Genomic DNA, 25,387 nt, shown 5'->3' on the forward strand with positions numbered 1-25,387 from the left:
TCCTCACCATGACAGCATTGGTTCCTGCCTCAAATACCTACAAGAGAATGGACAACACTCAGCACCAAAAACAGCACCAAAACGCAGCACCAAACTCATCCATTTCATCCTCAACCACAACAACTTCACAGTTAACAACAAACACTTTGCCAAAAATGTGGGAACAACCATGGGTACTAAGTTGGCTCCCCATACACCAGCCTCTTCATGAGCCATCTCAAAGAAGAATTTCTGAAAAATGCACCACAAAATCAACAATATACCTGAGATACATCGATTACATTTTCATCCCCTGGACAGAAGACCTAAACTGTCTCAGAGATTTCCACCACAATTTTAACAATTCCTGCCCATCCATCAAACTCTCTGTAGAACACTCCAACCTCAGCATCAACTTCCTAGACACTACAACTAAATTCAACATTAGAACGCTACAAATGACTGTATTGAAGAAACTCACTGATGACCACTCTTGCCTCCACAGATCCAGCACCGACCCCAGACACACCAATAAATCTGTTATCTACCACCAGGCACTCAGATACCACAGAATTTGCTCTGAAGAGAAAGTTTGCAATACATACACCTTAAATCTGCTTAAATCTGTCTCCACTAAACAAGGACACTCCACCAGAGAAGTAGATCACGTCATGGAAAGGGCCACTCAAATACCACAGGAGAACCTGCTTCGATAAAGAAAAAAAACACACCCTTACTTATCACCTACCACCTCTCATTAATTTGTAAGTGTGCTTTAGGAGTCACATCCCAGTAGAACACATTATTCCACCATTTAGACGAACCTTAAGAAGATACCCAGAGAGACAGTGTGCTGCTGGAGGGTATGGCTGTGTGCTCTGAACATCAGGTTTGAAATACTGAGTCTCCCTGGAGCAAGTGATGCAGCTTGGAGAAACTTGAAACCTGGGAAAGGTTGCTCAGAACTTTGTCTTTAACTGAGTTCCATGCAGTTAACTGTGTGAATTTTCAGGCCAGACCTTAAAAACTGCAGCTCTGATGTCTGTGTGGATGTTAGAGCCAGGGTTGGAAGAGTAGAAGTTTGTGCTTGCGTCATTATGCTACATATCCTTCCTCCACTGCTGTATAACATTTTCTGCTGTCTTCCATCTCGAAGTTAAATGCATTTTCATGGTGTGCCAAGTGTATAACAGGCCAAGTGCTTTGGGACGAAAAATGTGATATAAAGGTAAACTATCATTACAATGTACTCTGCTTCAAACTTGGGCACAATATATTTGGATGTATTCCAGGGAACTGATTGAGCCTAATTTCAGTGAGTGGTAAAGGCTGCTGATTAAGTGGGTTGGTATTAGTAGAAATTTAGATAGTGCCAAGTTGCTTAATGGTGATTAATCAGGTGTTAAATAGGTGTGGAATTCTAAGATCTGATCTTTTAGTAAGTAAATTGCTAAATAAAGATTAAAAGGTATAGTTTCCTTAGTTCTGAGGAGGCCTTGGTCAAGGATACCCATGTTTATGTGGTGTCTAACCAAGCACTTCCAGGCAGTAGAATTTACATGCTCTAGCTGCAGGGTTTTTTTCCACACCACCAGAGCTCCAAAGTCCTGGAAATTGAAGCTCTCTCTTTTCACAGTTTCTTTTAAAGTGCCAGGAAATTAAAAGAAAGAAAGAAAAAAAAAGAAAACGAACACAATAGTAAAGTGTGGTTAAGTCCTGGAAAAGGGGCATGACAAAAATGACATTTTTGGGTTCTACATTCATTGGGTACCTCTACACTACAGGATTATTCCGATTTTACATAAACCGGTTTTGTAAAACAGATTGTATAAAGTCGAGTGCATGCTGCCACAAAAAGCACAATAATTTGGTGGTGTGCGTCCATGTACTGAGGCTAGCGTTGATTTCTGGAGCATTGTACTGTGGGTAGCTATCCTGTAGCTATCCCATAGTTCCCGCAGTCTCCTCCGCCCATTGGAATTCTGGGTTGAGATCCAATGCATGATGGTGCAAAAACAGTGTCGCAGGTGATTCTGGGTAAATGTCATCACTCATTCCTTCCTCCGTGAAAAGCAACGGCAGACAATCATTTCGCTCCCTTTTTCCCTACATTGCCCTGGCAGATGCCATAGCATGGCAACCATGGAGCCCGTTTTGCCTTTTGTCACTGTCACCATATGTGTACTGGATGCCGCTGACAGAGGTGGTACTGCAGCGCTACAGAGCAGCTTTCATTTGCCTTTGCAAGGTAGCAGAGACAGTTACCAGTCGTTCTGTACCATCTGCTGTGCCATTATAAATTGGCGATGAGATGACGGTTATCAGTCGTTCTGTACCATCTGCTGCTGTCATGGGTGCTCCTGGCTGACCTGCGCTGAGGTCGGCTGGGGGCGCAAAGACAAAAATGGGAATGACCCAGGGGGTCCTTTATGTTGTATCTAAAATAGAGTCAGTCCTGCCTAGAATATGGGGGCAAGTGTACTAAAGAACCAGTGTGCCAGAGAGCACAGCCGCTCCGTGTCAGAGCCCACAGAAATGATGAGCTGCATGCCATTCAAGGGGGTGCCCCTGCAACAACCCCACCCGTTGCTTCCCTCCTCCCCCAACCCTCCTGGGCTACCGTTGCAGGGTCCCCCCATTTGTGTGATGAAGTAATAAAGGATGCAGGAATAAGAAACACTGACTTTTTAGTGAGATAAAATGAGGGGGAGGCAGCCTCCAGCTGCTATGATAGTCCAGGCAGGACATTAAAGGGTGAGGGGGAGAGGAGCGCAGCCTCCTACTGCTATGTACAGAATCTTTTCTTTAGACATGAAAGGAGGTGCTGATGGAGCTCAGCCCTCAGTTGCTATGATGAAGATGGTTACCAGCCGTTCTGTATCATCTGCCAGGAATAACCAGGAGTCATTCCTATTTTTACCCAGGCGTCCCCAGCCGACCTCACCTGAGGCCAGCCAGGAGCACTCATGGGGTGATGACAAGGACGGCTACCAATCCTTCTGCACTGTACTGTCTGCCACCAGGGAGGGAAGGGGAGAGGATGCTGCTGTTCAGTGCCGCAGCACCGCATCTACCAGCAGCATGCAGTAGACATACGGTGACATTGAAAAACGTCAAGAAACGATTTTTTTTTTCCCTTTTCTTTCATGGAGGGGGAGGGGGAGTAAATTGACAAGCTATACCCTGAAGCACCCCGGACAATGTGTTTGACCCTACAGGCACTGGGAGCTCAGCCAAGAATGCACATACTTTTCGGAGACTGGGGGGACTGTGGGATAGCTGGAGTCCTCAGTACCCCCTCCCTCCCTCCATGAGCGTCCATTTGATTCTTTGGCTTTCTGTTACGCTTGTCACACAGCACTGTGCTGTGGACTCTGTATCATAGCCTGGAGATTTTTTTCAAATGCTTTGGCATTTCGTCTTCTGTAATGGAGCTGTGATAGAACAGATTTGTCTCCCCATACAGCGATCAGATCCAGTATCTCCCATACGGTCCATGCTGGAGCTCTTTTTGGATTTGGGACTGCATCGCCACCCATGCTGATCAGAGCTCCATGCTGGGCAAACAGGAAATGCAATTCAAAAGCTTGCGGGGCTTTTCCTGTCTACCCGGCCAGTGCATCCGACTTCAGATTGCTTTCCAGAGCCGTCACAGTGGTGCACTGTGGGATACCGCCCGGAGGCCAATACCATCGATTTGCGGCCACACTAACCCTAATCTGACATGGCAATACCGATTTCAGCGCTACTCCTCTCGCTGGGGAGGAGTACAGAAACCGGTTTTAAGAGCCCTTTATATCGATATAAAGGGCCTTGTTGTGTGGATGGGTGCAGGGTTAAATCGGTTTAAACGCGTAGTGTAGACCGGGCCATTGTCTCTTTCTAATTTCCGGTTCAGATTTGCTCAACTTGCACGTAAAGATTTATTTTTAATTTCTAACTGCCCTATCCACCAAATCATCCTTAAATTCTTAACAGTCAAACTGAGTTGTTACCATATGATGCGTCATCCCCAGTAACAAAGTTTCTCATAACCCCATTATGGTTTCAGCTATATCTTCCTATTATTGTCTTCATATTATGCCCTCAGTGATGCGTGTTCCAACCCATGTAAGGTTACATGGTATCTTTGGCCTGTAGAATCTCTGCTGTTGGTGATGATGCACAAAATGGAAATAATCCAGCTTCAGTCTGAGCCCGTGGTGAATTTGTAGGCTTGGCTCTTAGAAAAAACATATTGTCTTCTGTGTATATTAGGAATTGATGCTGGTGGTTAAGATGCTCAGTGCCTTGTGAAGCTTGCTATCCTTTTGTATTTTCAGGTATTACGGGGAGTTTCATTAATTACGCTGCTTTTTAAATTAACCTCTCCCCTTTAGTAGATCTGTTTTGTGCTTTTTCTAGTGTCCTTTACTTGGTTACATTGTTTCTTTCCGTCCTCTGATCAGTTGAGATATGCTTATCCTACTTGATAAAAATTCAAGTTTTCTGGACAGTAATCCATTCCATTCATCTTTCTTCAGCTCACTCCAGGCAGCCTTGACATCTGTACACATACAGAATCTTGACACACATTTCAAATCTGATCAAATCATGACCACTAGGTCCTTGACACTTACCAGCTTTTGGAGACACAAGAACTTTTCAATTGCAGCAGCAAGGAGACTCAGAGCTGGCATCTGCAGTTGTCTAGATTTGACATCATCACCCACGTAGTAGAATAGAAGCATCATGACACTAGTATTCTACTGCAATGTGACATAGTGTGCGATGATGGGAAAGCCCTGTGGGGAAGGGAGCCAGTCCTATACGCAGAAATTTTGTTTATTCTCATTAACTGTTTGCATGGTTCAGATCCCCAAGATGAGGATTTGAGGTGCTCAGGCACGAAACACAATACCCTGGGGGAATGCAGGAAGGATATCATCCTGAGTGTGGGAGTAGCACAGAAAAGATTTCATTGGTAGGCATTTTTCTTGCACTTTTCCAGTCTCTCTGTTCTTTGATCTCATCCTAAAGCAGTCCAGATTATCAACAGATGAACAATTCACATTCCATGCCTGTTTGACAAAACTGCTAGAACCTTTTAAAACTGTTTAGCAGCCCCTTAGATTTGCTTCAGTCCCTTGTTTTTGTTATATTTGTCAGCTTCCCCTGAGGTAGGATTCAGACTTGGTTTTTGCAGTGCCCTCTGCTGCAGTTAAACACAATGAGATGAAACCAGTAAAGCCTTTTTAAAGCGGGGAGTCTTCAAGATCCTCTTTTGTTGGAGTAAATCTTGTATGGCTTTCAATCTGTTTTAGATCCCAGCAATGCTGCTTAAAGCTCCCATTTGTTTCTATATCATGTTTACTTCTCATTGCATACCATAGAGGATGTTATTTCAGAGTTAAGCTAGACACTGAGAATACAGAAAAAGATAAAACCACACCAACAAAAAGTAGCGCTGCTTAAGAATAATTCTTAGAGCAATATCTTTGCTCCAAGTGGTCTCCCCGGATCATACAGTATGTAGACACTTCATTATTTTTATTTGAAATGTTTCTTTAATTGGAAAAAGTGATTTGCTTATTTCTGAAGGTGATCTTATTTTTCACAGCTTGAATTTACATCACAGCATATTTGGTCCTCTGAAACTTTGATTGGTTCCATATCAGTGGCCAGGGAAGGAATAAAGGTTTCCATAGCAGAAAAGAGGGTTGTTAGAACAAAGTTTACAGTGTAGAGATGCAGCAATAGGTTAGCAGTTGGCACCCACTGAAGTCTGTTGCAGCTGACTGTGAGGGACACCACGCCTTCATGTCATTACTTTAATGGGTACACAGGACCTCCAGAAATCCCCATCTGGAAGTACTCCCAAAAGGGGGAGGAGGGTTAATCCCTTTGGAAGTCACAGAAAAAAATTGAATATGAAGCTTTCATGTTTATGGCTAATATATAACCTCCATAAAACGAAATCATTCCTGCAAGCCACTTCTGGCTCCGCTCTTGCTGTTTTCTTTGGGCTTTATTCTCAATTACGCTGCCAGAGCGGTGAGAATCAGACCCTTTATGTCTGGGGCACCGTTAAACCTGGGCCAGTAACGGAATCATCCCCCTCTAGTAATGGCTAAATATCTGCTGGCATTTGGAGCTAAACAGTGTTGCCATGCAACACAACAAAGTTCAGCCAAGTTCACATGAAGCTAAGGACCATAGGTCCCATTTTGGACAGGACAGTCCCTTTTTTAAGCCCTTTCCTGGCCATCCCAACTTTTTTTTTCTTTGCAAAAGTGGACATTTGTCCCGTTTTCTTTTGCCGATTTGATCAGTTGGCAAGAGCAATGGGACAACTGCCCACTTTTGTCAAAAAAGTGGGGTATGGTGTGGAGAAATGTGTGGGCAGACGAGCAGAGATGCCAGCCCACACAGGTGGGGAGGGGGCAAGGAGGCAGCATTCCAGTATGCAGGTCTCCAGCAAGGTTCCAGTGACTGGCAACAGCCTCCCGTGGGAGTGGGGGGTGCTCAGGTAAGCAGCTGGGGTTTTCCCATTTTCCCTTTGGGAAACATGGTTACCCAACATGAATCATTGTCAGCTAATGCATCTTTTTGGATCAGGTTCAGTCTGTTTGGAGGGACAGAGGGGTGGGTAAAGAGAAACAGAAATTAATTTGAGGATCTTTCTCTTTAATTCCTAATAAGTGAAGAGGTTGTCTGACACTAGACAGTGAATAATTGTTGTCGGCTGAGACAGTCACTGGGAAATCCCAGACCAAATTTTGTAGCCTCAGCTTTTTCTCCATCACACTTCTCCCCTCACCAGCATCTGTAACATAACTGGTCCATGACTCCAGCCCTGCCAACATGCATGTGGTGTTGCATCACAAAGTGTAATGATACACTCACATATATATGCAATACATTGTATGGAAGATATAGAAAAGCATAGAATCTATCCCGTGCATGCCATTACTTATGGAATATACCACAAAATCTTCCCAATGAAAGGGCAGAAAGAAGGAAGGATATTTTTGTGAAGAAGGAAGGATATTAAAGATGTATAAAGGTGATGGCTAGAGCAAGGCTGCATTCTGACAACAGGATTGTTCCCTTTTTGTTTTCCATACCAGGTGATTCACTGGAACTCGCCAAAGAAGCTGCGAGTGAAAAACAAGCATGTGGAGTTTTTCCGCAACCTCTACCTGACATTCCTAGAGTACGATGGGAACCTGCTGAGGCGGGAGCTCTTTGGCTGCCCCAGTGAGGCAGACGTCAACAGTGAAAATGTAAGTGGGAAACCTGAGGGTTTCTTTCAACACAGAGACAATGCAGATGATTGGAAGGCTGGTTTTTGGTTAAGAGACTGTGCTAGGACTCAGGAAATGTGGGTGCAGTTAATCATCATGTGTGACTTGGGTGAATAGTTCATTCTCGCTCTGCTCTAGTTCCTGTCAGGAAAATGGGGATAATAATCCTGCCTTTCCCCCACTCTTTGGCTGCCTTTTCTATTTAGGGTGAGATTGTCAAAAGTTTGTAAGAGATTTAGAAGCACGAGTTAAAAATCAACGGGACTGGTGCTCCTAGCTCCATTAGGCATTTTTGACAATCCCACCCTTATGGCTAAGATCTCTGGGGGCAGGAACTGTCTCTTATAATGTGTTTGTACAGTGCCTAGCACAGTGGGGCCCTGGTGTCAGGTGGAGCCACTAGGTGTTTCTGTAATGCAAATAATGAAGAAGAAATGAAAGCATCCAGAATGCTGGGTTTGAAAGTCAAAAATCTGCCTTTTACATGTATACTGCATAGTATACAATGAGTTAATCCATGAGTGTACAATTATGCTGTGAGACTACAGGAGGGTTCTGTCACAGTTCAGGGCAACTGCCCCTGTATTCCCCTTCTGTGGTCCAGCAATGACAATACTCTAGGCTTTCAAACTGTTACCTCTCTTGAGTGGAGACCCATGTCTCTCTCCTTCCTGACCAGGGCTTTTTCAGGCTGCACAGCTCCCTGCCTATACTGTGAGTTCCCCAGCAAGTTAGACTGCCTAAATAGGCCTGCTTTGCTTTCCCCTCAATGGTAATAAACAGCATAATTGCCCAAAGATGTAAGTTGTCACATAACAGAGAAAACATATTGAAAACAATACAGGAAGCTACGTGCATGCTGATAAGCTTACCAGAGATCACCCCAACTCCAACCAAGAATCTGGTAGGGGTCAGTCCCTCAAACTCCACCAGGTTTTTTTTTCTGTGCTTACAAGTTCATACCCACCTTGGCTCAGCACTCTCATGAATCTGTGTCACTCCTTTATACCACCTGGGCCTCTGCTCTTGTCCTCATGTAACAGGTGATCAGCAGACAAAGGTCCCCCCTCCTCAGGGCGAGGCTTCAAAGGCTGAGTTCTTACATAACTGGAGGGCTAATATTTGCATACACCTCCACCTAGAGATTTCCTAAGAAAGCCACTTAACTATAACAGTTCATTCTTTTCTGGCACATTGTTTCAAATAGATTGTGAGGCTCATAATATTTCCCAGGGTCTTCATTAGTCATGTCTCACCCCTAGAGACATTACACACACAATCCAACATATACATAACCACTTGCATTTTTAATACGATGAACTCCTAAGATACTTAAACTTTATTCAACAAGGCTTGTCCAGGATATTGCAGGAAAATACCATATTTGTCAGTATCTTTAATAACTATGTGCCCTCCCCCTTCCCTGCAAACTACAGTAGCAGTGTTCTGAACAGCAGCAAAATATTTACAAGACAAATCTGCCAGATTAAGTGATTCCTCTGAATACTGCAAGGACATTTATATACAGGGAGTGTGGATGTGGGTGTGGTAACAATTTTTTTAAAAAGTTGAAGGATGCCTTTACATATAGATAGATACATGAACTTTCTGTGCGTGCAGCCTCAAAAGCGTTCTAGCCAAATATCAATTTCAGCTACACAATTTGAAAAGATAAAAGCAAAAAGTAGTAGCCCTTTATGATGCATATTTAAGAAAAGGACAATGGATCTTGTAAAATACCTGAGATACTCTATATGAAAGTCAGTAAAGCAAAACCAGTACTACTTACACATTACTAACCAAGAGACAAGAAGCAGGCATTAGTATTTTCAACACCTGAGAGTGTTCCCATTGCCTCTGTGGGTAAGTCAACCATAGGACATGCCACCAATAGTTTCTCAACTACAGCACTTCTAGATGAGCATATGCTGTACAGCCAAAGGCCTGACTGTTACCCAGGTTATCATCTCATCTGCATTTGGGGAGGACAGGGAATCAAAGAAAGTGGTGAGAAATGGATAAATAGTAGTGGAGAGACTGGAACAGAGAAGAGAAGAAACAGCAAAGGCAATAATAGATGTGGAGGGGAAAGGTCAAATCAGAAGAGGAAAAACCTCTTCGAGAGAGAGACTTTTAGAGAATAAAATGAACTGAAAAATGTTAAAAGGTCACTGAAAGGCTGAAGAACAGAGGCATCAAAATATTGAAGGGAAAACGGAGGATATAAAAAGGGAGAGAAGGTTAAAAAACAAAACAAGGGGCACACAGTAAGATATATATTTTATGTAGACAGTTTGTCAGATGCAAAGTCTTGGATCTCTCTGATTTAATGGTGTCTGATTTTATAAAGGTCATATGGCATGGCAAAGCAAGCATATATGTCACGTGCATTTTGATGCTGCTCCTAGGACTCACACAGCACATGTGGTTCAATATGGCATTATCCCAGCATGAGTCACACCCCCTTGTCATGTTTTATTGCTTAAATAAGGCTGGGGAATGGAATTATGCTGAGATGATGATACTCCTAGTGGATTAGAAGGCTTTATGTGCGGCCAGGTGCTTGTCATTGTATCTCTCTGTCCTCTGTAATACCTTGGTAAACTGATTCATTCCAGAGATGGTGTTGGTAGAGTGCAGAGAAAAATGTAGATTTTGGGTGCTGAAACTGGCAGTTCAGAAAGTTAAGATTGCACATTTCACTGAGCTTGTAGTGGATATATAGATAGTGGTAGGTAACTGAGTAAGCAGGTACATCTGCCATGACACTAAACTGGTTTAAAACTAGAGAGAGCTAGATGATCACTAATCCCCTGAGCCCTACCTGTGATCATTTACAAGAGCCGTGGCTTCTTGTGTCTGTCACTCACAATCTGGCTTTATCAGATGCCACCCTTAAGTCCTCAATCCAATATGATGGTTATTACAGTACTGTAATTTAATACTTGTAATGGTGATGTATTTAGTGTCTTGTTTGGAATGTAAATATCTGTAAAATATATAATTAAGTTCAATAGTTTATACGCTATTCCCAGTTACACTAAGGCCCATTTACAGCCCTCTGGCAGTGTAAAGATGATTATAAAGATGGCCTTTAAAAGGATGTAATTACATTTTTTCCCACTGTAAGGCCCCTTTACACTGCCTTAGTTTAAATGATAATCTGCTCCTATATCTCTATCGATATGCAGGTAAATTAACTCATATTTTTTCCTCTTTTTTAAAGTGTTTATTAAAAGACCCTGGGGGGCACACACGGAAGTGATGTGCCCCAGGGACCCTGTATTTAGTACTCTTTTCTAATCAATAATGGCATTTCCGCTGCACCGAACAACAGGGATGTTATGAGTCTGGAGTTTCAAGCAGTACAAGCTCCACTGTGGGTTAGAAACTGTGAACATGAAGGGGAGATGGGCAATGGGACATACTATGCAGGTTCATCATTATGGCTGGGAGCTGGAACCTAGAATATCAGGCCTTAAAGCCAGAAGTATAACTACTGGTAAGGATACCAGAGGCTGGGAACTACTGGCATAGGCCATAGTGATCAATGTATTGCACTGAGAAAAAATGATGGGCATCTGTGCATTCTACTATGTATGAGCCTTCTTTCCATTTATAGCTGCTGTGCTGTCAATCTGCTGCCAGTTGCAAACAGAGCTGAGACATTTTTTTATTGGAATCACACAACACATGCTGTGACAGCTTTAACTTCTTCTCAGTGCAGCACAGAGTGTGTCTATAGTGCTTGTAGCTTTTGGGCATCATGCACAGATGAGCCCACATCCTAAAGTCGGAAGAAAATCCTGTGTGTTGGTTATTGTCTTCCATCTCTAAAACCAGTCTGCCTAACATGGCAACCGTAGCAAAGGAAACCCTGTGAAGTTACCATCACCTGGTTCATTGGCAAATGTCAGTTGTCATCTTGGTACGCAACAAGAGAGAAAGGTTTAACATTTTTGAATTAAGTTAAAGTTGGATCCTCCCAGCTAGCAGGAAGAGCTGTTTTAGCTGTGACAAGTGCACAGATGGTGGTGATTTTCAAAGAGAGAAAAGGAAAAAGCTAGCTTGTTGGACTTTGGAACTGAGGTGGTGGAAATGTTCATTGGTGGCTGCTGCTGCTCCATTGCCATGATTACAAGTTCCTGGACGAAAATGCTTGAATTAGAATATTCAGTCATTGCCTTGCTCCACCGTTCTTCCTCTTATTCTTTCCACACACAAAAATGAAGAGAGTTGCTTGAATCAAAGGATCTTCCATTTCCCTTAATACAACTGACAGCACAACAAATGATGTTTGAGGGTCTGGCTCAGTTCCCACAGTGGGGATGAAGGGGGCACAATGCTGGAATAGAAGGGATGTCTGCTGGTCAGAAATGAGGCAAATTATCAGCGCTCCTTGCCAGGTCTATAGAGGAACAGCTGGAGGTCGTTGGAAGGAGCTGACCATACTATGCTTGCAGTGGACCCAGTGCCGTCAGTCCCTTTTGTTTTCATGGGCACTAAAAGGAAAATCAGAGTGAAAATGTTCTCCTGTGCTGATTTGTGACATATCACTACCCTTCCCTTCAGGCAACATGTGGATGGGAAGTTAAGATCTGAGCCTAAGCATACTGGAAAGGCTTCCATTGACTTCACTGGGCTTTGGATCAGGCTCTTAGTCACTCTGTCCCACTTGTTTCATGCTCTTTTCCACGTCTGCCTACCCCCCATCCTCTTGTCTTTTAATGCAAGAAGCAAGTTTTCAGGGAAACCCATAAAGGTAAAGCTCACAATAATCTCTTAGTTATGAGTTTTCTCTTGCTTATAATATTTATGTCCAGCATTCCATACTGAAGAGACTACTTGTAAAGCCTCAAATGCTTGAGCAGTATGTTTAGTGTCCTAATGTGACTCCATAGCTAAGGCTATAATATCCACTTTGAGCCTGATTTTGGCACACGGACACAAAGACTCAACCTTTACACTGTCCCATAAAAGCTCCTTTCTGCAGACAATTTCTCATGAGGATTCCCTGCCAAAGGGGGATTTTTTTTTCTTCTTAAACTTGAGATGCAATGGGACAACCCATATTTATGAGACTCGGGGCCTGATCCAAAGCCTATTGAGATTCACGGGAAGACTCCCATTGATTTCAGTTGGCTTTGGATAAGACCCTTCTAAAAGAATTTCCCGAAAAGTAAAAGAAAAACACAGCAGCACTTTTTCAAACTATTTTCTTTTTGGCCCTCGTTCCATAACAGCAACACACCGGATATAAACCACTCTAACTAGCCCTCGCTGAAAAGGGACTGTTTTTACCAAGTTGGAGATGTAAAAATTTTAACTAGTAGCGATGACCTCTGCATGCGTTGTTATAATTTCCACCAGAGGAACTGGTGACTTTTGCAAGCCAAACATGTCTAAAAATAAACAGACAAGACAGCTTTCAAGCCAGATAAAAGGGCCCCAATCTTATAATCAGATCGATGCAGAAAAAAAACCCTGTGCCTGTGCAGCACTCCAGCATGGGAACAAGTGTCTGCACTAATGGAAAGATTGGGGTGTAAGATTTGTCATGATGGCGTTTTTTTCCCTATAAACCATACTTTATTTGAGATGGGAAACTTTGGTCTTCCTCAGCTGAATCCTTGTCTGCTCATTGGCCACAGTTGTTGTTATTATACATGGGATTGGTACTACCACCTCTGATTAAGGTTGCCTGACATATCCCTTTGTAAAACCCTGTTTTCAGTTGCTTATAACTTTGCCAAACTTTAACTGTTTAGGCTGAAATTTTCCATTCCAGTTGTTTGCCTCAGACTGATATTTTTGGAAAATTTCAACCAACACAATTCAGCCATTTTTGAGAATAGGCTATGGAAAAATATGTTGTTTTATCCATGGTAAAGAGTCTGGTGACTTTTTCTTTGAGGCACCCTGCATGGGAGCAAGGACTTGAAATTTGGCCGGGGTATAGACTTTGCCTCAGGGATGTGCCTTTTGCCATCTCCATGAAAATCAGTACAAATTTCGCCAAGTTACAAGCCTTTGAAAAATCGCAGTTTGCACACATTTAGTAGAGACTTGCCAGAGTTTCCCAAGTAAAATCCCTGAAGATTCTCCTCAGTGTGCTGGAGCATCTCAGGGCTCCTAGCCCTGACCAAACTGTGCATATGCCATCCCCACAGAGCAATTGAGCATGCTCCAGTCCAGGGCTACAGTCACAATTGTAATTGCTGCTCCTAGCTACTCCAGACTGGAGTGGGGCTGGGCACTGGGAAATGACAGCAGGGAGCCTGGAGGTCAGAGGGAGACAGGGACTGGGTGCTGGGGGGAAGGAAGTCAGAGAAGTGAGCAGGGGAGTCTGGAGCTGGTTGGGCAAGGTGACTGGGACTAGGGACCAGTGAGGGGAAATAGGGTTGGGGAGAGAAGACACATCTGATAGAGGGTCTGGGATGTGGGGGGAGAATTGGGACTGTTTGAGCAAAGAGACTGAGACAAAGGGAAAGTGAAGTGAGTGGGGAAACAAATCAGACTGGATGAGAAGCCGGGGAGGGAGATTAGCACTGGAAGCCAGTGTGTGTGGAGGATGGGGGAGACAAACTGAAAGAAGAGCCAAGAGATGAGACTTGGGACTTGCTGGCCAAGGAAACTAGGGACAAATTGGAGCAGGAGAGTGGGGACTGGGACTGGCTGGGCAAGAATACTGGAACCAGGAGAGAGGTGGTAGATTAGGACTCGGCCAGCAAGCCCAGAGAGGGAGAGTAGGAATGGCTAGGCAAGGAGATTGGGACTGATATGAGAAGCCTGAGGAATGGGGATTGGGATTGGGTAGATAATAATAATGGGACTGGGAAAAGAAGCCAGAGATGAGGAAGAAACAAGACTGAGGCAGAAAAAGTTTGGAGGGAAGTAGCAGAGCAGTCGAGCTTGTGTGAAATGGGCAGAAGATTCTGTATTCCCTGGAGCACACACCTCTCCAGAGTCTGGAATGGAACCCAAGAATCATGAGTCTCATCATTCCCCTGCTGTCAGCAAATATCTGTGAAACCCTCTGGCAAAGTATCTGTTTCTTCCCTCCTCTAGTGCTGGTCCACATGAAGGACAACTACAGGTCCCTACAAGAAACAGAAGAAGGAGAGCACATGGTAGCAATAAGACAATTATGATCAGCATGATAAGCTGCAGTCACAGCTCACTATCTATCACTAACCTTTACTTGTTACTCCCAGCCATCCTGTTCATCTCTCCACAGGGAGAGAGATGATGACAGAATCTTAGTTCTGTTGTAAGTGGGGTAACGCTAATAAAAGCACTGTATGGTGGTAAAAATGGTGGTGCCCTATCTACACTAGTGCTCCCACCATCGCTACCCAGCTGCAGAAAGGGGGCATTTCTGGTGAGAATGCAGGGCCACATCATGGCTGCAGAGAAGATGGTTCTGGGTTGAGTGTGAGTGAGTCTATGACATCATCTCCTCCTGCATGCCAGAATGACTGCACTGCGGGAACACTGGCTACTTCTAATACAGTATAATGACTCCTGACATTGCTGCTCAGACAGTGGACCCTCCTCCTTGTCCTTATCACAGCTCAGTTTCATTGAAGGCATAATTTGGCCCATTGTGTAGATACAAAATCTGTGATGGTGTGGGAGGAGTAAAGGTTTAATTGATGTGGGATTAGACTGGCTTTATCACTAATTAGTGGAGAAGCCAGAAGTGCATTATGTAGATCATCACAAACAAGGGCAAGTAAATGCTTTCGCCATCCCACGCTATCTTCTATTTTGTTTATGCTGCATTACAGAGAGCAGTTAATGTAGACATTTTTTAAGTGCTAAACACCAGGGGTCAAGTTGTCTATGGGTGTAAATTGGTGCAACTGCATTGAAATTAATGAAATTGCACCACTTAAGGCTGGCAGACAGTTTGCCCCCATGCTGATATTATTTATCCTATCTCGCCAACTGCAAAGTCTTTGCACTATGAATCTTAAGTGTACATGCTTTGGAGTGAATATGCAGTTAGGGGTCTAGATCCAAGACCTGTTCCCTTCTCTGCCACAAACTCTCTATGTGACTTTAGGCAAGTCCCTTAGTCTCTCTCTGTCTCAGTTCCCCATCTGTAAAATGAGGATAATTGCACTGCCCTACTATACAGGTGTGTTGTAAAGATGAATGCACTAAAGATTGTGAGGTTCTCAGATACTCTGGTAAGGGGGAGGTCATGTAAGTACAGAAAACAGAGGGAGAGAAAATGCATTATTCATACATTTCTAAAAATGATTTAAAATTTTGTTACGTAACTGTTATTTTAAAGCTTGTGAGCCAGGTTATATACCATTAGGAAACATGGTTTTCCTCCTCTGCACTGTGATACAGCAAATGTTTCTAGCTGGAATGGTAATGAAATATTGGAGTTTAAAATGTCACTAATCCCAGATGGATTGTGGGCAGTTCTAGATGTTGGACCGATATCATTTTTGGGGAAATCCCACATATTTTTGAAGGAAGTAAATATTTCTATGGCATGTCAGTTTAAGAAAAACATCTCTTTGCAGCTACTCAGAGATTTGAAACAGTCCTAGGAAGATGAATTAGTGGACAGAGCATGGGTTTGGCAGTCAGAGGTCCATGGTATGTGCAGTTTATCCCAATTCCACCCTTTATCATGCAGATAGTAAGCAACACCCATGTAGTATAAATATATAGACAACTAGTTCTGTTAAATTATGGGGATTTATGGTAGAATTCAGTGAACTGCTTAAAAGATACTGCCTGGGCTGCTTGTGCCTGTCAGTCCAGCCCTGCCTCAAAGGCCACTTTCCCCGAGATGAAGTCAGCTCACATGCCACAGCTGGCTACCCAGAGAAGTAATTTAGCAAATGCATTTTATTTTTGGATCTATCTGTCTCTTTGTTTTGGGTCTTGCATCTCACACTCTCTCCGCTCACTGCCATTTTCATTTCTGAGATATGTAACATGCAGATGCTAATGAAAGCACTTGCTGCCTCCAACCACGGATTCTCTCCAGAGAATAGCTGCTATACACAGGGTGAAAAGAACATGGCTTTTAAGCTGTAGGATTCTTCTCTAGAGGTAGTATTCCCTACATGGTCAGTGGCCAGCAGCCTTAGAGAAAAAGATTTTGTGGGAAGGGAGAATATTATATTAATCAGGTATTCTCAACTGGGAAATACATGCTGTCATTTTTAGGGAAGGAAGCTGTGCTATAATAAGCTTATTGTTATATGTATAATGGAGATGCCAGCTATCTTCAACAGTAGCAGGTATTAAGATCTTCATTTTGGTGATGCATATGTTCAAATAAGGGGCTGTTTGCATAGATCTGTCAGTATTCCCATTATAACCTGTGCTTTTCATGGATGTATAACAGCAGATTTTCAGTGGCACTCACACTGCCCGGGTCCTGGCCACCAGTCCGGGGGGGCTCTGCATTTTAATTTCATTTTAAATGAAGCTTCTTAAACATTTTAAAAACCTTATTTATTTTACGTACAACTATAGTTTAGTTATATATTATAGACTTATAGAAAGAGACCTAAAAAAGTTAAAATGTATTACTGGCACGCGCAACCTTAAATTAGAGTGAATAAATGAATACCCGGCACACCATTTCTGAAAGGTTGCCGACCCCTGATGTATAACATGGTTGCAAACTTTCAGCCAGGCTATACATTCTCAGCCTGTAAATACTGACTATACACCATGTAGATATGAATAAGATTGAGTCATTTGAGAAATAGCATGACAACAAATAATTTAAGGCAACTACCAATGGGGCAAAATTTAAGGTTGTACATGGAACCTCACCTTAGACAATTTCCTGGCTTTTGAGTGCTTAATTGTGCATCCTTAATATTCTCTTAATATACTTCATTTTAATGGGATGTGTGTGTATACGTGTGTGCGTGTGTGTGTAACAAAAGAACACACAGAGAGATAATATCCTTAAACATCAGCCAATCAACCATTGTCATCTGTAACGAAGTAGCATGTAAAGGCTCATCTGGAAAAAGAAATTGCTAATATCTCCAATTTGTTTGTGGGGAACTGAAGCACAAAGAGATGCAGTGACTTGTTCAAGGTCACACACACAGTCTGTGGCAGAGTTGAGAATTTTAACCCAGATCTCCTGAGTCCTAGTCCAGCATCTTCACCACAAGACATTCATAAATGGCTATATTCAACCCAGCAGACTCTGCCTGCCTTCTTTGGAATTCCTATGGCTTCTAAGAGTTTAGGCTTGTCTCTTCAAAGGGTGCTCTACATTTGAATTTGTTTTAAATTGACTGACTGGGCGTCCATTAAGTATCACAACCTGCATTTCGTTTGCATCTTAAAAAAAAAAAAAAGTTAGGACTTTTTTCTACTCCCCTACTGGATTTTATGAAAGTCTTTTGTGTAGGCTTAAGACAATACTACCAAGTTTGTGAGGTGCTCAGATACAACAGTAATGGGGGCCCATATAAGTGCCTTCGATAGAGAGAGAAAAACTTCTTTGGTCCCAGCCTTCTTCCAGCCTCTCTCTTCATTCCATGCATATGTAACCCACACACCTCCTGGCTGTGGTGTTCTGTCCCATCTAGTGGCCCTCAGACCACTTAGAGAGAGAGAGAAAATGAGTCTGCTCTAGAGCCTTAGCTAACGGACAGTTGGCTTTTAGCTCATGCAGTAGAGACTCATGCACTAAGCGCCAGAGGTCCCCAGTTTGATCCCGCCTGCCAATGACTGGGGTCTGTCGTCGTTACACATGCACCTACCTGCCTGTTCAGTTTGAGTCTAGGTTTTCCTACTGCTTGTCATCAGTAAACCCGATCTTGCAGAGACTTGGAAAGAGCATTTGTGTAACCACCACTCCTCTCCCCAAGAAGTGCATGAGAGAGAGAGCAATAAAACAATTAGGTTAATTATACGCAAAGGCTCAGAGACTCAATAATATTGAGAAGCCTAATTCACAATGATTTTCATAGAGTTGCCAACTGTCTAATTGCACAAACCCAAATACTCGTGTCTCAAGCCCCCTGCCCTGCCCCCTCCCACCCCAGCTCCCCTCCTTTGCTCACAGTCTCTCACTCATTCATTTTCACTGGGCTGGGGCAGGGGGTTGGGGTGCAGGCTCTGGGCTGGGGGGTGGGGCTGAAGGGTTTGGAGTGTGGGTGGGAGCTCTGGGCTAAGCCTTTGGCACAGGAGGTTGGGGTGTGGCAGGGGATCAGGCTCCGAGAGGGAATTTGGGTGTGGGAGTGCTCAGGACTGGGGCAGAGGGTTGGGGTGCAGAAGGGGGCTCAGGTACAGGCTCTTGGAGGGAGTTTGGGGCCGGAAGGGGGTTCCGACCTAGGGCAGGTGGTTTGGAGTGTGGGCTCTGAGAGAGAGTTTGGGAAAAGGAGGGGGCCAGGGCAGGAGGTTGGGGTGCAGGAGGAAGTTCAGGGTGCAGGCTCCGGCCCGGCGGCGCTTACCTCAGGTGGCTCCCAAAGCGGCAGCATGTCCGGCAGTGGCTCCCAGGGTCATGGGTCATCAAGCAGCTCTGCGCACTACCCCTGCCTGCAACCACCGCCCCCGCAGCTCTCATTGGCTGAGGTTCCCCATTCCCGGCCAATGGGAGCTCAGGGCGGGAATAGCATACAAAGACCCCCTGGTTGCGCCTCCTTCTAGGAGACGCTGCCATACATGCTGGCCGCTTCCAGGAGTGGCGCGGAGCCAAGGCAGGTAGAGAGCCTGCCTTAGCCCCGCTGTTCTGCTGGACTTTTAGCAGCCTAAAATCTCCCGGATTGGCTTCAGTAGCCTCCAGGAGATCAAGATCAATTCCAGGACACTCCCAGCCAATCTGGAAGGGTTGGCAACCCTAGGTATCTAAAATACCTTGGAGGATCTGGGCCAGACTTCTGGCAAATGCACAAAATAAAAAGACCAAACAACAGAGATTTTTTTCCTCTCTAATATTTTTGTGCTGCATAGTCCTTGGTTCTGCTTGTAACACTAGTAAGTACAAAATGTGATTTTCAACTTGACAATGTCTCCTTAATACTTGTTTTGATGAATTAACTTTTAACACACTGTAGTTATTAGCTATTTGTTGTAAAGTGCCAATAGTCTGGACTTCCAGAAAAGAGAACACTCAGTAGATAAATACGTGGTGATTTCACTTCCCAAACTTTCTTTTTTCAGCTTTTGTCACTGGCAGTTGCCAGAGAAGATGGGTGTTTCTGCTGGAATATCACTAAGCCACCTTCAAGGGGCTGGTTTTCTTTGCTTAGTTACTTGGCTTTGCAAGATGTCTGCAGAGTTGCAGTATGGCTGGTGCCAGTTGTAGCAATTTCCTTTTAAAAATGAAACGTGTCACTTGAAATAGATTGAATAAGACAGGAATCTGATTGGCTAACAAGTCTTCTGAACATGTCCCACAAGGAACTTTTACTGACTTTGTACTCAGTAGGTGGAGATAGGTACTTAGCCTTTTGCCTCATAATGGGCTTGATGCTGTACAGTGCTGAGCATTCTGGCTGTTATCCAGTGAAGAAATTACTCATGGGCTTAACTGTAAGCCTGTGAGAGTCCCACTGTCTTTAATGGGATGAGTCACATTCTTAAAATTAAGTTTGTTTGCAAGTGTTTTGCGGGATCAAGGCCAGAGGTCTCAGAAAGTTACCGGATTGAGCCAAATACATGGGGCATTTCTATACATCAGGTCATATGTTATTGCTTTCCTGGTCATGTGATAACCTGTAATTACAGCATATATACAGACTTCTTGCAGATTCTAAGTACTAATAACGTGAGGGGTCAAATTATGGCTGCCACTGTGTGAATGACCTGGAGGGGAGGAAAGAATGCAAGCGGTCCTTTGATTCCCTCCTCTAGGGTACCAAAGCTGGAGGCAGCCAATTTTGGCTACTGGCATTGGGGAGTACAAAGGAGAGTCTCTGGGACTGTCGGCATTGCTAACTAGATCAGAGGAACCATATCTGGGCAGAGCGGAAACAAGGACATGTCTACATCCTGTGCTCTGGGAAGTGCAGGAGGAAGAACAAGCTACACCTTGCCTATCGGTGTAGCAGGTTCTGGTACTCACTGCACTCCCCACCAGCACCCTTGGTGGTTTTATGACTTTCACAATCATAGCACTGGGATACATAAGCTGCTGTCTCTCCCCCAGGGCTCAACAGAGCCCCTAGCAGAAATTTAGCTCAAAATGTTATTCTGTAACTCATAATTAAGTCTTTATGTCCTTTTGGTTTGGAACCCTGAAGAAATCTGATGACTGCCTAGTTAATAACAGCTGTGCAATTACAAACTTATAGCCTAGTCATTTGTAAAATAAAGCAAGATCCTAAGGTATCTACAGGAACTGCTCTGTAACTGTTTCTTTTAACCATTTCAACTTCAGGCAGCTCTAATAAGGGAATATTAACGTCTTTTTACGAGAGAGGAAAAGAAAAACAAATGAAGATATTCCATCTAGCCACTCTGCCAATTTTGTATTTTAGGGGAGAGCCCATACTGCACAGTGTTTTGTAAAGCAGAATGGATAAAACGCAAACAAAACATTAAGGAATTTCTCATTTATTTTGAGGCAGAAGTGACCTAGACTTCCAAGGCAATTTTGCCTGAGTAAAGACTGCACAATTTGGACTATAGTCTTTCCAAAAGTATTCTCATTTGACAGCTATTTTCAGAGCTCGGTGAAGGACTTGGGCCCTGATCCAAAGCCCAGTGGAATCACAGGGAATCTTTTCACTGACTTCGGTGGGCCTTCGATCAGACTGCAAAGGCAGTTTATTCAGGAGAAGGCTGAAGAGTGATATATGAAAAGGTACCACTAATTATTCCATCAGGCAGCAAGAGGGAAACGTAGCTCGGTGATTCATCATTGATGTCAACGATTATATTTACGTCTCAGAAAACAGCATATTTGCTGCTGCCACGGAGTCAGCACAGATGACCTCTCACATTTAAAAATCTGCTTTGTGAAAATAATGAAGCTTTTTAAAATATTCTTAACTGGCCAAAAAAACAATTTTCTTTTTTTAAATAAATGCTTGTAAACCATTCATCACTAGAGGATATCAATTTTAAAGTGACTTGCACTTTGGGCTAATTTGTATAGAAAAATCCTATAAAATGTAATAAAGAATGATAACCTTGCTTAGGTGTTTTAGATCATTCTATGTAATTTATTAGAGAATTATATCACTTTTATAGGGCAGTTTGTAAAAGGTATAAAAAGACAATTGTTCTTTATTAAGTTCTAGAGTTCTTAAGAGTAATTCCCATAGAACCCTATTTAATTTCTATGAGACCCTAAAGGTTTCATCCTTATTAAATCTCATAAGACTCTTCCAGAAAGGCTAACTGCTTGGATTTGTCTTTTTAAATGAATGCTATTTAAATGTTCAGTCCAGTTGTTTGTTTTTTAAAGAATTTGATAGAGGAGTGGAATTGGGATGGATCATGGCGGCTTGATATACTTTTCTGTTCCAGAATCTAAGCTTCTCTCTATTTTTTTTTAATTTTTTATTTAAAGACTCCATTTTCAAAAGTGACTATTGATTTTGGGTGTTTTTGTTTTTGGGTCCCCATTTAGACCTTGAAAGGGCCTTAATTTTATAAAGTGCTGAGCATCCAACTTTTGAAAATCAGGCTTCTTAAAGGTATTTCAGAGTGGGCACCCCATATCACTAGTCCCATTTCAAAATGTAGGCCTACATCTTTAACCATTGTAGTTGCAAAGAAAATCTTCACAGTGTGAACCTAATGTAGTTCAGTGCAGTGATGTCTGCCTGAGTCTACAGATAGTCTGAAACGTTAGCTCTGAGAGAGATGTGAACTGCCTTATTCGTCTGATCAGAGTGATGACTCTGAAACCTAATGATAATTTAAATGCCAGTGTTGGCTGTTTCACGGCTGGTCAAAGAATCCAAAAAGGCAAGGGACAATCATACTGAAAAGTTCTGCCCAATCTGTTGTAAGTGGCTTTTTTGGCACCTTGTTCTATGACTCAAATAGGTGTGGCTTGGGAGAATAGCACTCCTTCCCCCCCCCCCCCCCCATTCAAACTGTGGTTCAGTTGTGCCAAGACTGGGCTCCCAGAACTCATTATTCTCCTGCTTTGCAATAAGAAATATGGAGTACAGCACCTTTATGCCTGATGTTTGTTTACAGCTTCAGAAGCAGCTGTCCGAGCTGGATGAGGATGACCTGTGCTACGAATTTCGTCGGGAGCGCTTCACCGTCCATCGCACTCATTTGTACTTTCTACATTATGAGTACGAGCCTGCCTCAGACAGCACTGATGTAACTCTGGTGGCTCAGCTCTCAATGGACAGGTAGGGAAAGCTCTCTATTCTATAAGGAAATCAGAAACAGTGAATATCTCCTACAAACTCCAAGAAGCTTCCCAGAATTTCAGCAGTGCCATGCATGAGAGAGAGAAATATCACATTTTAATTGTGAAAATAGGGGACTTGCACTCTTGAATGAAGAAGAGTACAAGCAGGTGTTGTACAAGCATCCACTGTTTATCTGTGCCAGGAACTGAGGTGCATTGGCAGAGCTGCATGAGAAGCTGAGGTTTGGAGGAGCAGAGGTTACTTCCACTCACGACTGTGGGGCATGATTTATTTGTTGTGATTTATAACAACCTATAAAAATTAGGAGAACTGTGTACTGGATATTGACATAGTACAAGAGCTGGTTAAAATGTTCAGCGTAAAAAAAGTCTCATTTGCAAGTGCAATTTCCTCAACACTAACATTTTCCTGTAGAAAATGTCAATTTCAATCCTTTTTTTTTTTTTTTTTAATTTTCTCACAGGGAGAATTGAAACAAAATGTTGTTTCTAGTTGACATTTAGAAATGGAACATTTTTTCAATTTGAAATGCCAGTTTGAAACAACATCTCAGATTATTTCATTTCTTGGAAAAAATTTAAAGTTTTCATTTTAACGTTGATGGTTTGAAACTTTTCAGAATATATCATTCTGCTAAATTTTACAATATTTCAGTTTTCTGTTCTGAAGTAGAAACTAATTTTCTGAGGGATGAAAATTCCATTTGCTGACCAGCCAGTAGACAGTACATGTCTTGTCTAATTCCAGCAATTGCAATTAGTGGTCCACTTTCTGAAACTTAAAAATTAATATTAAAAACAACAAAGCCCACCCCAAAATCAGCCCCTTGTTGGTACTTTATCCAAGTCAGTCTCCATTTTCTTGCAGTTTTTAGTCGAATCTGCTGCCATGCCTGTTCTAGCTGCTATCAAAATGTGTTACAAGAGGGGGAAAACACCACTTTAATATGAACAGGCAACCGATGCTGCATTAAGTGGAGCACATATAGAACACAACATGACACATGCACGACACCTCTTTTTCTCCAGCAGAAGGTCAGCACTATTCCAGGGAGGCCCAAAGGAATTCAGATTGACAAAACATTTGCAGAATATTATAAAAATAAATACAGTCTAATGAAGGTGGCACCACTTAGCCACTTCCTCGGCACTATATTCTGCACATTCAGCTATGATTTGCCATGTTCACCAGAGCTTTGTGTATTGATTTTTAATTTAAGAAACATTTAATTTCTTAAGTGTTTGCAAACCTTTGAGTAAAAAAAACCAGACTCTGAGTGAATGCCACAATAAATTAGTAAAGCTGGTAGGTGTGTGTTTTCCCTCCAGAATTTAATGCAAAAGAATGAGCTGCAGCTCTGGGCCATTTCACTGGCAATGATGCAAAGTCTGATCACCTGTTCTGGATCCTCATAGGGACACACATTTTAGTGATAGACAGAGCTGCACGGTTTTATTCAGAAAGTACACGCTTTCCAATGCAGTGCAGGAAAAATCCTTCCATGCTTCATTGGTGTGTTTTGTTATAATTTATTGATTTGGGTTGAAAATACTCTCTTTCAGCTAAAATCAATAAATAATATCTTACCAAAGCAGCATTTAGCTGTTTTATTTTTCCCTCATGTCTTTCAGTTGCTGCCTTTTCTATCTTCTGTGGCTGCTTTTATTAACTCCTCTATAGCAGTTATAGAGATTTGTGAATAGCGTCTCAGATAGAGATAGACATGTACATAAATGATACACTGTATGGTATACACAGGGCCGGCTCTAGGTTTTTTGCAGCCCCAAGCAAAAAAAAATTTGGCTGCCCCCCACTTCATCCCTTGGCTCTCCCCCCCCACCACACTCCCCTGCTGCCCCAGCGCTGGGGTCCCTCCTTTCCCTCCCACCAGTGCCCTCCCCCCACCCACACTCCCCTGCCGCCCCAGCCCTGGGCTCTCCCCCGCAACCTGCACCCTCCTGCTGTCCCAGCCCTGGGTCACTGGTAACTCACTCCCAGGGCAGGTCATTCAGCAGGAATTTTGGATGTGTACAGAACACAGACAGGATTGGTTCCCATATGGTTACAGAACTGCAATAAAGTGGAACAATTTTCAGCTTGTGTGATTGGAGGATATCTGGATGCATATTATAAGGCTGTCCTACATAAATGAGGAAAAATTGAGATGCCTTTATTATTCTTTTGTTCCACTCTTTGTTTCTATGGGGAATTTGCCAATGCAATATCACTGTCTTCCTTTTAAACAAATAAAACTTTAAAAAAAAATAGCTGTTGAAAATAGCAATTCCAGTCCTAAAAACCACCAGGAAGCTTTTCTTGCTTCTTCATTTCTTATCCTACTTTTTCTTCAGCAAGTTACAGTGGATCAATATATTTGATTTGGGAGAAATGAAGTAACAGCTGCCCAAATTGAGCTTGAGCACTCCTGAATTTTGAGGGTGTTCAAATCTGGAAGGCAGGTGCTAGATTCCCTTTCTGAATATTAGTTGAATCTGGAAAGGAAAAGTCAATTTCTGCTTCCATGGCTCAGAAGTGGAAATCCTCTTACGTGCCTGGTACTGTATCTAAAGCTGCTGAAGTCCTTTACGAGAGCCTCGCCTGCCTTACTTTTCATTTTAAATTCTCGTGGGATCCACGTACCTCCCTTGCTAGGCTTCAGATAGAGAGGAGCACTGTCCATTTAGTCCACCCAATTCCTTCTTTGTGGGCTGCAAGGTGAGGTCACACCAGTATCCCTAATGCAGTCTGGGGAAGTCTTCTGAAGGGGATATC

General features: G+C 43.0%; 1 protein-coding gene across 2 annotated transcripts in view; it reads left to right on the forward strand.

Moving 5' to 3' along the window:
• Positions 1-25,387, forward strand: part of LARGE1 (LARGE xylosyl- and glucuronyltransferase 1) — a 398,517-nt gene that overhangs the window by 346,994 nt on the left and 26,136 nt on the right. For both annotated transcript variants that reach the window (XM_050926400.1, XM_050926391.1), the window contains exons 10-11: positions 7,089-7,244; positions 22,428-22,591. In XM_050926400.1, the coding sequence (XP_050782357.1) occupies positions 7,089-7,244; positions 22,428-22,591 (320 nt within the window). The remainder of the gene's footprint in view (positions 1-7,088; positions 7,245-22,427; positions 22,592-25,387) is intronic.

Source organism: Gopherus flavomarginatus, chromosome 1 (assembly GCF_025201925.1).
Source record: "Gopherus flavomarginatus isolate rGopFla2 chromosome 1, rGopFla2.mat.asm, whole genome shotgun sequence".
Classification (NCBI taxonomy): Eukaryota; Metazoa; Chordata; order Testudines; family Testudinidae; genus Gopherus; species Gopherus flavomarginatus.